The sequence below is a fragment of the Anas acuta genome, chromosome 3 (assembly GCF_963932015.1).
Source record: "Anas acuta chromosome 3, bAnaAcu1.1, whole genome shotgun sequence".
NCBI classification, from domain to species: Eukaryota; Metazoa; Chordata; class Aves; order Anseriformes; family Anatidae; genus Anas; species Anas acuta.
Window position 1 is genome coordinate 31,455,518 of NC_088981.1, and position 17,298 is coordinate 31,472,815.

A 17,298-nucleotide genomic window follows, 5' to 3' on the forward strand; every position below is an offset into this window, starting at 1 on the left:
TAAACTATCAGCCTCTCATTCTCTCATTTGACTTTATGAGGTAACGTTCCACCCAACACCCAATACATACAGGATGTCAAATCTGGAAAGTTACTAGAATTAAAAAAAACCACGTATGCCAAAAATATCAGCTGGTCTCAGATTTGCAAAAGGAATATGCAACTAGAAGCTTGCAATACTGAATTCAGACCAGTAATAGTCAACTGTCCTCTTGCTTTCCTAAGAGTCTATCTGAGTCTCTGAATTAGAAAACACAATCCTGAAAGGACATGAAAATAGAGCTCTGCAAATACGTCTCTCCATACATGGGAGAGGGTTGGAAAGGAAACATTCAACCAAAAATTCCTATACTTCTCAAAGTGTTGCTAAGTTACCCACTTCTTTCATAAAGAAAATCACTGAGCATGTAGGAAACAGAACTACTGAGATCTTCACTAACTATGCCACACGGCAGGCCTTTTCATGCATCTTAATTATAACTTGGCCGACCTACTTTTTCACACTCACTGGAAGACTGCTAAGTCAACACCATGTTTTGCTCATTTTTCTAAAGACACATTTACCATTTAAATAAAGAGCAAGATACAATCTTTTAGAAGCTTATATATCCTAATATATTTATTATGCTGCATATTACAGCAACTCAGATGTTGAACCAAATGCATGATTTAGCAACTTAAAGAGGTAATATTAATGAAGGAACTTACACACTATGTTGCAAAAATGCATGGTTTTCCATATTTGGATCAAGCCACTATGAGAATTTTTTGAATTTTTGGAACACCTTGTGGAAATTAACATATTGGCAAGCTGTAAATCATTCAATATTACTGTGCAATCACCACATGCATTCGAAACCTATATCTAGGCATTTGTGTTTACCTGCAGAGCCTCTTTTATCTTTGAATTAAAAAAAAAGAACATGTATGTGCATATGCCCACGTATACTTATCACACACACAAATTATAAAGAGATACTTATACGTATGTTCCACACCTGTCTGCTAGAGCTGAGCACGAACACAAGCAAATCACTTAAGATCCCCATAGTACAAAGCCCTCAAATGCCAAAGAAGTTTTTTCCATCACGTTCAAAGGCTTTTCTTAATTGTCTTGTCCTTCCTAGTAAAGACCGGAGTGGAGGAATGGGAATGCCATCTGTTGCATTTAGACAGAACTTATAATGCTGAATTAGCATTTATAACATGCTTACATAGAGGATACTCTTTAAGAATTAACTATAACCATCTACCTTTATAAAGGTGTATGTAACTTTTTAGTACTTACCTTCATCTGTCCTGTTTATCTCATGTTCAATGAGCCTTGAGCTACTGGGCCTAGAAGAAGGTGCAACAGATGGCTGTAATGAAGGGAGATCATCAACATCTCTCAAGTTTGCAAGCATATCTTGCAGCTTTGACCTGTTGGGCCCTAACCAGAAAAACAAACAAACAAAAAAAAATAGTTTATGGATAATTCATAACAACGCTATTTATATCAGATATGGTACAGCAGTACATGCAACAATGGATCCTACCTTGCGTTAAAATGTTAACGTAGAAAAATAATGAGCACCTATTTTCAGCAGTAACTAATCATCCAGCATGAAATGAATTTTTTGAAAAGAAAGCGACAGAAGCAACTGAGAATTGCAAATGCACAACTTTCCCCACTTGTATTAACTCATACTGCTATTTGCATGGAATGCTCAGGAATGCCTCCGACTGAGTCACAGCAACAATAATTATTAAAGTAGTTACTTTTCCGAAGCAATTGATAACATTTGTGAATATTTTAACATTTGTGCATCAGGTACTTTGTGCAGCAAATTCTTATGACAAGATAATGATTTTTAACTTATTTGTGCAGGAGTGTAGGATTGTGGAACTACATAATCTAAAAAAATATAGCTACATTAAAATAAAAATGCAACTGGATTCACTGGCCTACTTCCTGAAGCTACATATGGTGAAGACCCATGCCCTTCTTGACACTTACCTGTGCTTTGCTCCATCATTTTCCCACATCCCTGTTTTGACTGTTTTATATAGGATTGAGGCTGAAACATATCTTCGGTAGTTTTTCCTGTTGTAAGTTTAATTAAGAATGGGAAAATGTCTTACCCATAGTCCATTATGGTTTTTCCTAGACCAGTAAATAATACAGCTATTTTTAAGCAGCTTTAACACAGAAGTGTACTCTAATATATGTTTGCTGTTATTACTTCACAGGAGTGTTTACTACAGCCTTGCAAAATCATAAGTTTACTAATGCAGTTGCAAACTCTACTTTGTCCACCCTAGCCATAATGATAGTAAATTAACTGAATTGTGTTTGTCTGTCACAAAAATATTATTTAATTGAGAAAAAATTAAGTAGGATTTTGCAAGATTGTTTTGCTATAGTATCTAGTTTATAAAAACAACAATATTTTATTTAGTAGCAGTTCAGCACCTAAACATGATTTATGATGAGACTACAGTCATAGTTACAAGCTTTGTACAACTTAATGTCAAGATATTTAGTCCCTTCTTTTTCTCCAGACTTCCTTCCTCACATTCTTCTTCACTACGTGCAATATAAGACATAGCTGAAAACTGACTGGGATTCTTCCCGATTCTTCTACACTGATTCCCATCCAACAATTGTTTGTCCATGGAAAGATGCTTAATTCTGTTCTGCAGTAAACCATTTGCTCTCCCAAGATCAAACCAATCAAATCAATCTAAAAGGTACTGGAAACGTACTAAGCAGTAGTTATCTTATAAAAGGAGCACTGGATGACCAAGTGCTGCTGCCTTACATCTGGAATTTTCTCATAAATGTATAGAACAAATTCCAGTAACAACTACATCCATATTAAAAATATTAAGTTTCATTACCAAAAATAATATAATTTCATTAGTTTGATTAAATAACTCCTGCTAAATTAACCCTACAACTATTCACTCTGACGCTACATAGCAAAGTTTGTGCATTTTAAAAATAACAGGCAAGTTAGAGATCAATTTCACTGTAGTCATATATGCCACCTCTAACTTAACCATAAAGAAATTTAGAATCAGTTTTGTGAAGCATGAACATTTCAGTTGTCTAACACAACTTCTTTGCCAGGCTTGCAAGTTCCAGTAACTGAAATGATTCCAAAGATAACAAAAATATCACCTGAGGAATTTAGAGTACGGCAATGATTTACTCTAAAAAAAAAAAAAAGTTTGCATATTTGATTGAGTAATTCAGCAACATAACCAACTGCTGAGACTCATCACATCAATACAAAAGCTAATAAAACAAGTCAGCCTCAAACAATAATGCGAGGATCTGACTTTTTGCATCATTAGGCATGTTTCTTTGGAAGTGAGAATATCACTGGTATTAATAAGCATCTTCCCACAAAGGGAGAAATATCTCAATTTCCTACCAGACTACATGCAATATTACTAATTTACGTCATTTAAACATGAATTCTCAGTATGGCTAGATGTTTGAAATAAAGCTGCAAATACAGTGCTTCATTTTAAACACTTCATCTGAGTTCTGAAAGTTTCAAGTTTAACTTATAAAAAATATTGGTTTTATAAAATGGATCTGTTTCAAGAAACATATCAAAAACTACAATACAGGGCTAGAAACTGTATTTCAGATACTGATCACAGTTTTTTTATTTGGGTAAAAATACCCAATGTTTTTAAAGATTATTTCCACAGATAAAGTCAAAAAATAAATCCCATCATTCACAAATGAATGGATCGTCAGAGTTACTTCCTATTTCGAGCCCTGCATAACAAATTATGATGACAGTATGACTTTCATGTTGTGAATGTTAAGTATAAACAGGGGTAGAAATTAACCTGTTTTTTCCTTCAGTCATCTAGTATGATACTCAAGAAAGTTTCTGTTGTTACTTAATTTACATAACAGACTTTAAATCTTCCTGTGAAACTGGCATGTTTTCAGCTAAAAAAGGGTTCTGAAATTTGCTATATTGAAGTGTGAAGTACTCAACCAATGCAATTTACAATTTACGCTTCTGCATAACAAAAGTATAATCCCTTCTCCAAGCACAAATTTTCAGTTAATCCAACACGTGGTTGGAAGAAGTTATATCTAATCCAACTACTTATCAGGTAACTTGATTGAATATCATTAATTTCAACCCCTGAGAACTGGTGAATAGGAAAGCAGTCAGGAGCAGCAAAGTAAAAGAGTAAGTAATTTTAGGAAAACATTGAAAGAGAGATAGAATTAAGGGTGTGAAAGATGTAGGATTTATGATCTTAAGGTGCAATGTTTTCCACTTACTCTTCACCCCCTTTTTCCCCTTGCGCTCCTTTTTGTATTGTTCCTTGAGTTTGGTTATTACTCCCTGGTCGACATTCCAAGCTTCAGGCATGAGACACTGGTCTTCCTTTTCTAAACAAAGTGAAACAAACGAAACATCCTTTTTCAGTAATGTCACCAAGTGACCTCCAACTGAAGGAGGTAACAGCTGCTGTATTTGTCTTATTTTAAACAGACAGAAATAGCACCAAGCTTGTGAAAGCTATGAAACTGCTACTCCCATTCCACTTTTATTTGCTCAGAATTTTCTTAACAAGAAACTGACATAAAATTTTATGTCTAATTACTACAACCAGATACACAGCTGTTCATAAAATGAAAGCAACATTTACTTTACAATAATTCAGGACATTTTTTTTTCAGCTTTTTCTGTCCTCTAAGGAAAGAACTACTACACCTAGAAGCAACAGTTACATGTTTGTTACTGGTCAACATAACATTACCACTGATTTTGTATCACTACATTTCAAATTTTCATTTCATCACCTTTGTGATATGCTGTCATTTACACAAAGCAGAAGCACAACTATACCTTTTTGGAATACAGTGTACACATCACCAAGCTTTGAAGAACATACTAAAGCACTAAAGCCATGAAATTTCACAAAAAGGGGAAGGCCTGAATTTTTCATATTTGAAAAAAACTACACAAAACATGTCAACATGCCTAATGACAAAAAAAATCCCTATTTTCTTGAAACCTCTCTCCCAAATTGCTTTTAATTAATTTAAAAATTATTTGCAGTCCAAGTTTTGTTTGTACATCAAATATTCTAGACCTTTAAAAATATAAACATTAATAAACTTATCTTCAAAATAATTTGCAGAAAGGTTGTTATTACATCTGCAGAGGAAGCACAACACTACCTATCATAAACTGAAGGAGTTATTTGGACAGACAACACAAAAACAGGCTTTGGTTTATTTTGGGGACTGACTAATTAGAAAGTAACTATGCAGAAGAACACCTAGTGATGCCAGCCAACACCAAACTGAACAGGAGCCAGAAGCCTGTTCTTGTAGCAAAGACAAGCATACCACATTTCACGAACTGTAAGGTAGCCAGCAGAGTAAGAGAAGTGATTATTCCCCTTATTTGGCACTTGTGAGACTACATCTTGTCTGCTGGGTCCTGCACACTATTTATTTCCCTAGGACACATGATAAATATGATACTAAATACATAGCATTCATATAGTATAGCAAGTCCAGGGGAGCCACTAAGATGGTTAAGAAGACTGGAGCAGATGATGTACAAGGAGGATCCAAGAAAACTGTTTGCTCAATGTGTTCAGCGATGTCAAAAGAAGCATCTTTAGTGCTGCTTATACATACCTCATAAGCATAGAAAAGACAGACTCTGTTCAGACTTGCACCACAGAAGGACAAAATACATTTTACCTTGGAGATAGTCAAATTTGAAACAGGAGTTTACAACAGGAGTTTGAACTATCTCAGCCTTTAAAAGGCTCCAGTCATGATCCTATACATACAATTGATGGATTAATTCAAGACCCAAAGTATTGAGGCATTAGCCTTTTTGCAGAAGCTATTAAGTAGAAAAGTAGTAATAAACTGGTGAGAGACTCTTAAAGAGTCTGTGGGCTAAGTCATGTCCTTTTAATATGTACACCCAATTAAGTACCACTAATGATCAACAATTAGGTGATGAGGAATTCCATAAGGTACATCATAAGGTACATGAAAGTCATGTTGGAGGGAAAAAAAAAAAAAAATCCTTTCTGGGACCAGATTAAAAGTTTTAAGCATGCTTTTCCTCCCCAGCTAGACAAAATTTTTTGCTCTCCTCTAAGAAATTGTTTAAATGGATTTATACTAGCTAGTATTGCCTCCAGAAAACTACAGACTATTTTAGGATGCTTCCTGCATGTCTCCCAGGTTCTGTTCAACTTCACAAGCACATCCTTAACTATGTGCAAGTGCTTTAAAATTTAAAATTCCACTGAATGCTTCTGAGGACCTTTAGAGGTAAAAAAAGTCCCACACGTTACTGTAACTTATCAGTAATGCTTAAAAATCCAAAACCAAACAAGGACTTTCTCTGCTTCTATCCTTTACACACAGCATCTGTCTTTTACTCTACATTTAACAGTTTCACTAAGGTCAAATTAACCTAAGTGATTCATAACAGAAATTCCTCGAAGAAGCTCATTCTTACATACCATCATTACGAAAGACATAAGTTGTGAGATATAAATAACTAAAAAACATGAACATCTGTAATTCAAAGAAAACCCTTAATACTTCCAGAAATGGAACTACTACTTTCCACGATTTCTTTTTAATGTTAGACTTTTGCTCATTTGTACTCAGCTGTCATCAATGAAAGTAAAAATAAACTAGAAGTGTGAATTTGAGAACCAAAATGCTCCTGTTAGCATACTAACTTTTCACCGACACAAGAAGTATGTATACTTTTCAAGCATAAATAGATACATGAACACTGAAAAGTGTTAAAGAGAAGAAGCATCAGAATAACCTAATAAAATTATTTTTGATTTAAAGATCAACATTTCTAAATTTGATTGGTGAACAGAATACTGACTGGTCTGTCTAAAAATATTGAGACACATCCTCTCAGGAAAGAGAATGCACCAACTGAACAATAATTTGGAGTCTAACTATGAGCTGGTAACTTCAGTGAAATACAACGTCTAGAGCTGTTGGCTCATGTGACTGATTTCTGTCAAGGTTTCAGTTCCATTATAAAGCTCAATTATTTCCCATTCATCTTCCATAGTTATCTGTCCCCACTAACATGTAAAACTTTATGCTGAAGCTGAATGAGGAAACAACTCCCCATCAAAATACTTAATCAGTTCTCTTCTTTCTTCCCTTCCCTGTGCAGTGGGTTTATGTGGAATATTTATGTCAAGGTAAAGTGAATCCTGGCATCTGCAGGACATGACCTTCAAGGACAAAGAGACTAGTTTGTGAAATTTCGCTTTATGACTAGGGGCTTGAAGACATATAATTTAATAGCTTATAAAAGAAAATTTGAGCAACAGAATAGATAGTATTGCCCAAATTGCTAGGACATAGTTAAAGTACAACTAATTCAGACTTTATGACTCACGGTACTTGCTACATCAAAGCGGGAAAAAGCAAAAGAAGATGAAATACCTTTCACATTTGGAATTATAAAATACATCTTTATCAGAGTCCTTTCATTAGAACTGGCCACTGGAAAAAATACATTGCAATCCCAATCATAAAATTAAAATTCTATCTGCCCCACTATTAAAAAGAAAAAAAAAAAACAAAAACATAAAATGACTAGAAGCATACACTTCCAAGAATCCTTACCTAAAAGCACTATAAAGAAAAATGAGAATACTAAATTATGAGGATCTGTCTGTCAACATAAGATTTACTATAGCAATACTCAGAAGGTGCTCCAATCATGACAGAGATCAAAATAAATCCATCACAATACATTCTTAGAACATTTTTTTTTTCCTCCTGGTACATTCCATTATATTTCCTTACCCCAGTCTGTTCCATCTCCTGAACTTCTTGATTCCCCATCACCTTCATCTGAGGTAACCAAGAAGTCAAACTCTTTCAAAGCTTCTTCTGTATCCCTGTCTTCACAACTGTCAGACAGCACTCTTTTCCTTACAATCTAAAAGGTGAGGAAGGAAAGCAAAAGCTGAATTAAATTACATGCACTTTATATTATACCTAATGTACATCAGCAATGTCTTGTCTTCCATGCAAAATCCTAACAGGAAATTGAAAAAGCAGCAAGAAAGTATACATTAATGGGAATTCTGGAATTAACAGAGAACTTTCATTCAGATTTCCGTGTCATAATCATAATTGCTTGTAGACCTTTTTCCAGTAACCACCAATATTCACTTGGTAATAAATCTACAGTGAGCTAGATGGCTACTACTGTTTTTAATACCAGGAAAATACAAACTCATTTTTAATAGAGGTAAAAAGAAACAAGCAAACAATGCTGTAGAAAGGATAGCAAAGCCAAACTGGCTCTGCTACTCTGAAAACAGCCTTTTTAACTCTCACCTCTGAAACCACTCTAATTACTGACCAAAATATGAGTCTAGAAAAAAAAACTGCCAAGAGCTAATTTGCTTTGGTTTGACAAAAGCCATTCTATCCTGATTATTTCCTAAGATATTACTATTATTTACACACAATACTTCAAAGTTTAAACTGTATTTCCCTCACCAATTCTAAAACAAATTTGGTAACTGGAAAAAGAAGTACATGTTTCAATGAAGGACCTCACAGCACAGTATGCTTTTTTATTATTATTTTTTAAACAAATGTACTTTTCCCTCCATAATCAAAATAGACCAGCTGCCTTAAAGTTAGTTAACTTGCAGGTGAACTGATAATTTTGAAATCTGTAGCAAAAGATTTCCTCCCTCCAGAAAAAATACATTCATCATGGTATTTTGACACCTTGCTAACAGTCAGTCTCAGAAGACTTCAGTAGATAGGCTAACATCTCATAGTGATTGAAGATAAATGTTTCCTCTAAATTAAATTAACCAATTTTGAAACCCGAAACAATACTCAACATCAAGCTTCATTTCTTCGGCAAGCTTAGTGAACATACTATATTACAGATGATTTTACAGATGAGTCTAGGACATTAGTTCACAGTTCATCAGTGACAGGAACAAATTTACAGAGATCCTTTACAACCAATGCAGTTGGTTTTTTACGTGTTCATTCTTAAAATTGTTCATAAAAATTATCATGTCCATCAAAACTCATATCTGTTTCAATTGTTAGGAAAAACAACTCAATGAATCAATATTAATTCTGAAAAGAAGAGGATTGAGTATTGATTTTATGTATCTATATAATGTGATCATTTGACTAAATTACGTTGCAAAGTATACATTGGGAGGGTTCAGGCATTTGACTGAATTCACAAGGTTTATTAACTATATACAAAAGTTTTCCACTTATACTTTTTCTTCCTTCCACCACCTACTCAAAAGAAGAGGTGGTATTTCAGTTCTGTACCCCTACAAGGGGAAATTTATACAAGTCACTTCAAGTATTAAATGCATTTATATAAATATTCAGAAACAATGCATGTTTGACTTGCAACATTACAAACAATACCTTCAATGTAAGCTGAAAAATGTAAGAAAGTACATGTAGTACCTTAAAAACTGTATCCAACATATATAAAAAATACTAGGCAGTACAGAATAGTTGGAAGACAATTTATCATTTGTCACTCTAAACTGAAAGTAATATAGGTAACAAAGCTTAACGAACTCAGAAATGCATATATAATTCCTCTTATGCACACATGCTTGGACAGACCATCATAAAGATGCATTAATGATTTGCACGTGTACATACACAGTCATATACTTTGCATATAGGCATCTCATTAATCTCACTTTTTCTGTTCTTCGTAACTTTTTCAATTATTTTTTCCACTCACTGTTGCGGTATCAATGATTGTTTTCTCTCTTCCTTCAATATCTTCCTCGTCTTCTTCATCACTAAAGTCTGCAGCTGCATTTTCAAGGAACTTGAAGGTCTCTAGCAGAGAGGCAGAGTCAGTCAATTCTGGCTTCCTAAACAACAACAACAATCACCAACACCATGAGTCAAAATAGATCATAAAGAAGTCTGTCCTGTTTTATGGTGTCTAACAATACTTGAAATTAAAATAAGCCTACAGGTAAAAATGGACTATTACAGGTAAAACTGAGGGTTAAAAAGCTAAATCTTATCCGTAAATCCATGTTATTACAGCCAACAATTATTCCTCATCCAGCTGCAATTACCAGGACAGGCACTTCAGGTTTTTTATTGTTATTTTAAAAGCATTTTCAAGCACTCTCCATTTGATGCATGCCCCAAAGCCAATACTGATATATCTTCACTGAAAGCCGCATCAACCAGGATATGAATTACACCTACAAAGTCGACCTCTCACTTGTACCTCAAGGTACAGGACAATTTTGCTGCTGCTGCTATCTGATATTCTCCACATTGTGGGAAACATCAAACTCTAGATCTATCATCCATTAACTTTTTAGACAACCTAAATTTGCCACTATAAAACAATATAATGGAAAAATATTGCTGATGACTAAGTAACAGTCACATAGATGTTAACATTAAACAAACAAGGAAAGGGTTGAAGATTGGGTAAAATTATGACTGCCAGCATTGGCACAAACTCAGGGAGTGCCTCTCAAACAGGAACTACAAGGGTCATCATATTAACAACTGAAGAGGAAGAATCCAAGAAGCTGGACTATAACCATTATTAAAGAAAACTCAGACAAATGTAAAGCAATCCCAGAATTTACAACAGGTACCATGTTTTCTACGCTGAAGATGTACTTCATCAATATTTCAAAGATAAAGAAAGCGTGGAAAAAATTTATTCAGTTAGTGATTGCTTCCAGTAAAACCTTTCAAATTCTTTTATGTGACTTTACAACAGTAAAGGAAACAAACTTTATTGTTGTTTTCTTACCTTTAATCAGTAGTCTGTGCTGCATAATTCATCACTACACGCACGCCATCTTGATTTTCAAAACCACTGAAACCACAGCAGACTCTCCCTCTCATTTCAGAACTGTAGTTCTAAATTATCTTGTACAGTCATCCTTTCTGCCAGCAAGTGCCTTGCTAAAGCTACACATTGCTCCTGTTATGACCCATTTCAAAAGGTTCAATCAATTTACAAGCCTACAGTAGTAAGGCCTTGTAAACTCCCTGCAGTGTAACACCTGATTATCTGTCCATCACTCACTTATTCCAGTGTTTCTTCATAACACTTTGCAAAGGCTTATTACAGGAAACATTCAAGGGCAAAAGCTCTCACGTGTAACAAAGCATGATAAACAGAATACTTCCTTCTTTATGCAGTCTCAGCTCAATTATTTCCATGCATAAATGACAGACAATAGCAGAAGTGGCTTCATCAAAGCCTCAGTATGCTGGCATCTTAAGACAGTTTGCCATCCCACCCTTCTTTTCATGGACTGAAAATACCTGTAAGGATTTCACTTGACACTAGAAATTCCACATACACAGCAGCATAATACACCATGGCACCACTGACGTTTTCACGGTCACTGGCTTTACAGAATATATTCCTTTCACTTCTCTTATCCATCTTAGATGAGAACAATCTCAAACATGCTTCCAATTTACCTCGCTTCTTGCACTATTTTGTCCCTCTTGTTTCTATAATATCGTTCTTTTTCCTTAATTAACTACTACATTGGCAAATTATAGCACCTCACGTATCTCTAGCAGTAATATACAGTTTCAAAGAAATCTTACGGGGCTGTCACTTTGCTGTTTCCAATGCAGAAATGTAATATGCTTCACCTGACTAACTTCTTGATTTTTAGGGAATAGTGTGTGTCCTTGTTAACTTTCAGTAGACTAAAATGCACAACCAAAACTACTTTTTTCTACTTTTTTCCTGTGCATTTTGCCATATAAAAACATTTTGGTCTCATATTAGCAACTGTCAGGCATACAACAGTAAACAGCAATGTATGAACTAATACCAAATATAGAATAGAAAATTTTTAATTGACAGAACTTGTTACTGCTTGCCAAATATCCTTCTACAGACACAAGAATTTGTAGTAATTCATACCTAGATTAGTTTCTCTACTGATTAGATCTTACAGTAAAGTTCAAAGTGATCACCAAGAGAGCTTTATCTCTTCTGAAGTAACTGTTCTGCACGCAACTATCTTATTAATTATTACATCCTCTAGTACGCAGGATAGATACTTAACAGTGTATCTCCATTGATACAGGCCAAAAAAAAGCACCTGATGCACTAGAAAACACAGAAGCTAATCATACACTCCAAAAGTTCTGCACAGTAGTAAAATGTACAAAGTCAGCATAGTACCACAGAAGATTATTTGTTCTAGGGAAAAACTTCCAAGAGACTTCAAAAGAACAACTATGAAGAAAAAAAAAGAAAGAAAAAAAAAGAAAGAAAACAGTGTCAGAATATTTAAGCTATTTAAAGATTCTACCCTGAAAAGAAGCTTCAGGCTCACAGACAGTTTGATTGGCTATATTGTACCCTTATAAATTTTCACAGCCTAGTCAACAGTGACTCAAATCTACGGCATCCTTCATCCTTTAGCAATACATAAACATAACAAACACATTACTTTAGATATTACTGTCAACATGAACACTTAATACTGTAAAATACTCAAGAAAATACCTGGACTTAGCTAATTTGTATTACATAATTTGATGGCAATTTGAAGCTTGCTTGTTTCATTTTTCTTCATCTGTAAAGTTTTTGTTTCTGTTATGGGGTCATTCACAAAGCAACAGGAAAAAGCAGAAGTGGCAAAAATACATTCTGAGATAGTATACTACAATGAACTCCTTTAAATTCTGTTTTAGAAAAAGAAACACAGCTCAACATTTCCAGGGCTCTTGTAGTGTGTAACACTTGGACAAAAAAGCATTGAGGAGTGACAACAATTGTACTGGAGATCCAAGGGCAAGGACTGTCCTGTGAACTGTCATGGTATAAGTATGAGCGAAGCAAGAGCGTGGTGAGATTCAGGAGCTGCTACAAATACAGGGAGACTAAAAAAACAAAAAGGCCTCAGAAAGGACAATTTCTCTTCACTGGACTGTCCGTGATCAAAACACATGTAGGGGAAAAGGTCATTTTTCAAGTGGTGCTTTTTCCTTCTTCCCCAGCCACGCTGTCTGAAGAAACACTGCTGGGGAAGAACAAGGCAGACAGCAGGAGCAGCGACAACAGCTGCCAAAGCACAGAGCATAGAACAAAGTAATTTTGGCAGAGCCTTTCTCAACTCTGTGCTCCTCAGAGGTTCTCAATCTCTTTTCCACCACTTGTACCTCAACTATACTCTGTAAAACCACCCTTGCATGGTTTTCTCCTGGACTCCACCCTCGGCTTCCTTTTCTCAAGGGTTTCATCCCAGTTTGTTTACCACTTCCTAACCAAACCTAAAAATCAGTTAGTCAACATAACGTTCTCTATCAGCCACTTGATAGCTCTGCCTGTGCATTACAACCTCCTCTCCTGTAGCCATATCCAACAAGCCAGGGAGACCTTTGGGCAGACAGCACCTGCGACTCGTGTCTGTGCATCATAAGCACGGCAGGACTGTTTGTCGCAAGCGTAACAAGCACAGTCAGGAAGTAAAATACAGGTACATTAATGCTGCTGAGATTTCCATCTTCCTACTAACAGATGGACAGCACGCAGATTATTCTTGACACAGGGAACTTCTGATCCCCAAAGATAAGACACTTTTTTTTTTCCTGTTTAAAAGAACAGAATTCTTGTTATCAATGGGTTGGTAACTTAATTACTTACCTCCCTTAAAGCAATACCAACCTGAAATCCCATGAATATTTTTCTCTCCTGGGAGAAGTTGCCAGAATTTTCTGCAGCTGTGACCACCCTGAGAATCTCATTCTAACTTGTATTTTACAGGCTGTTCAATTATTCAGATTTGTCTTAACTCCTTGGCCCCTTTAAGACTAAAAATAATAATAATAACCTCTTCCCATGAAATCAAAGAAATACAGTGTTTGATACTCCACATGTACTATTTAAAGTACGCTGGGACCCCAATGGGCCTCAGCAGCCCATGCAGCCAACTCTTTGCTTTCTGCCCTACAGTCACAAGGCTCAAGACAAGTATTTTCTGTAAAACCCAGTTGGCCCTGACATTAGCAGCCTAACAATATGTGTAGTGTTGAACTGGCTTTCAACATTTAATATTCAGGATGTTAACAGAAATCCTGGTTTAAATTTGCTTTTACTGAATGAAAAGGAGAAACCATAACCTATAGAAAAAATGAAGTTTATGTGGCAATAACACAGCGCATTGATGGATAGCTTTCCTGCTTCTAGCATGACCCAGACGTTTCACATCGCAAGTCAATTATAGCCCTGTATTTTTATTGTAACCAACACCCTCAGTATTTCTGCTGTTACCTTTTCCTTTCCTGATAGCAACTCTGGGACTTTCCGTGGTCATGTCCAGGAAAGCTGCCACAAACTCCTCCCACGAGTTGCCCTGCCACAAAGCCATTACCTGCCTCAGTCCCCGGCAAAAAAAGGAGAGGGAGGTTTGGTGGGTTGGGGTTTGCTTGTTTTTTATTCCAGGACATACACAAAATGTCTTAAATAAAAACAGATTTTATTGACAAATCCAGAAGCAGGAAGGAACACCGCAGTATAAAGTTAAATAAACACAAGATCAGCTCAGGCTGGGAAATGTTTCTGGGGGCCTGTACAGGAAAAAGCCTGTCGTGGCCCAGCATTTGAAGAGCAATTCTGAAACACCCTTTCTTTAGCCATTTTTGTTGGCTCGGTTTCCTCCCACTGTCAAAACGTGCTAGCACAAGGTCAGCATTTTTATTAATTTCCCACAGAATTCAGTTATTTTGTGTTCTAATACAATCTTTTCAACACAGCTAATCGAGTCCTTTCAAACCGGACAGAGTAAATAACGGCATGCAAATTGAAATGCTTTCCTTCCTATGACAACTGCCTTTACCAAACAGTCTTAGAAATCTTCAATACGGTGCAAAATCTTTCATAATACAGCATGGAAAAAAAAAATCAAACTAATAAAGTGCAGAATATTTATCATCAAAATTTACACACAAGGAACACTGGACAGGCTAGACAGTCTGTTGTAACCTTTGAAACTTTTTAGGAATTCACACCACACGATGCAAGAACCAGTGCAATATGTACTACAACTGGTAAGCAACACTTACAAAATGGTTTGGATGCAAATTGGAATTATGCAGGAATGCCACTAATAAAGGAAAGGCTGCTTATCTTGCCAAATCTAGTCAGGTAACTATACGATGTCAAATAAACAAGCTTTCTAAAACGTAAGGATACAAAAAAAGTCAATGTCAGAAGAGCTGAAGTAACATTTTTAAAGTTACTTCTCCATTCATCTCCCTTCTCCTTGCTTCTCTTTCTCACCCTACATGACTTCCTTGTCTCTTTCTCCCCGTTCCTTCTGTGCCTTGACTCTTACGTGACATTTCCAAGACGCATCTTTCAGACCCCTGTGCCATAGATCTGTGCCAATGAAATGAAAAGAGTCATCATTGGTACTATTTTCTGCACACAAATCCCTAATTTATCTAATCACTTTTCCTGCTTCGATGCACCTGTTGAAATTGTCTAGGTCTGGCCTAAACCAGGTATCTCTGAAATGCCTGTTAGGTCACTGCAAGATGGGGGCAAGTACGAATGGGAAAAATGGGGAAAAAAACATCAGTAAAGGGAAGAAGGCAAATTGATTTTGGATATATATATATATTATTCAGTATTTCTTCCTGGTATACTATTTTGATTTTTTTTTTTTTATGACAGGTGTTACCTCAGTAGTTAAATATAAAGATCTTTTCCCAAATAAACCATTTTATAAGCGAGTTAACACACAACAGTCATCAGCCAAAAAGCAGCAATTTCATTACATGTGTCAGTGTTAATAGGATTTAGAGATGCAAGAGTTATTCAACGCCTTCTGGTACAGAAAGATATTTACTTCCTGAAGCCTCAGATGGAATGATTTGTTGTACATTAGAAATATAAGATCTTCAAAATGTTTAATCTTAATCTTTGAAAAGGTCTTTGGATCTGCTCTCAATGTGTTACTATGATGCCTTTTTGCTCCAGCAAAGCATAGGCATCAGAAGCCATATGCAGTTCAATTAAGTTCAAAAAAGAACAGATCAGTTTCAGAGAGAAATAAGCCTGAATCTTTCACTTAAAAGTTTCCATTGAATATTTAAATATAGCTCTAATTGTCTAACTCTTAACAAAAATTCAGATAATTTATCTATATCATTCTTATATATACACACATGCACATGTACATATATACAAGCATATGCTTGGTATACCTTTGTTTCTTTCCAGTTCTATTCCTTCATTATATTTGCTTCCATTCATATCAAGCAGTAGTCAAACACACACCTTCAAGAAGGTAAACTAATCTGACTGTTTAGGTTTCAGTCAATAAGATAAGGCTATTAAAAATGAGGTAATAAGTGAACCAAAGATACTTAAATACTCTCATGTTTTCAAGGTTACATGTGATGCTTGCAGGCAGCTTTCCTTTATATCTCAGTTTGCTGGAGGGAAAGCATCCGTTCCTCTCACTGCAGGTGTTAAGAATTTCAACCATTATTATGAAGTTATTATTTTAGTAATTATTTTTGAGTCCAATCATGCCAAGTGGTACTTATCTTTTGTAATGCAAGTGAGCTGATTTGAAGAAACTGAAAACAGATGCCCTTTTACATTCCATGAAATAAGTGGAAACAGGACTATATCTATCTCAGGTTATCATAACAACATTTCATTTATGGAACCAAAATCTTCCAGGGTGCATTCAAAATCCACATGATGTCTTGAGTGCTAAAGTTTTCATGAGGATCTGTATGTTAGCAAATAAATAGGTAATGTAAGAATACAAATATTTGCCCACAGATGCAGCAGCTAGTTCACACGCAGACTGAGGCTACTTCACTTAACAATAAGAGAAATTGAAAAGGGTTTAAAAGACTTTCAGACAACAGCAATTATTTCATCATTATACCAAAAGAAGAAAAAAAGAGGTGGGAATAGTTCTCTAATGTAGCCCCAACACTTTAAGATACTCAACATTAAGCTCAGGGGTATGACCAGATGGCAATTAAAATAAATAAATTAAAATTAACAGAATTCAAGTTACATATTGTCTACTGTAAATCAAGATTATTTTCCTAAGTATTTTCACTGCAGTAACTACTGTAAGCTTAACCATACTGAAGTAAACAGCACCCATATTATACTCCAAACATTCTCAAAAGCCTCTGCCATAAAAAGGCTCAGCTTACTATTGATTTGAGAGCACTGAGTCACTGAGTGTCTGA

The 17,298-nt window shown here is 35.5% G+C and overlaps 1 protein-coding gene across 4 annotated transcripts in view; it reads right to left on the reverse strand.

The window, feature by feature from the left end:
• The window catches only part of STRN (striatin), a 69,201-nt gene that overhangs the window by 23,484 nt on the left and 28,419 nt on the right, over nt 1-17,298 (reverse strand). For 2 of the 4 annotated variants that reach the window (XM_068676437.1, XM_068676436.1), the window contains exons 6-10: nt 9,800-9,935; nt 7,852-7,987; nt 4,303-4,413; nt 1,999-2,085; nt 1,288-1,431 (exon numbers count right to left, since the gene is read on the reverse strand). In XM_068676437.1, the coding sequence (XP_068532538.1) occupies nt 1,288-1,431; nt 1,999-2,085; nt 4,303-4,413; nt 7,852-7,987; nt 9,800-9,935 (614 nt within the window). The remainder of the gene's footprint in view (nt 1-1,287; nt 1,432-1,998; nt 2,086-4,302; nt 4,414-7,851; nt 7,988-9,799; nt 9,936-17,298) is intronic. The other 2 variants (XM_068676438.1, XM_068676439.1) reach the window with 2 other exon arrangements.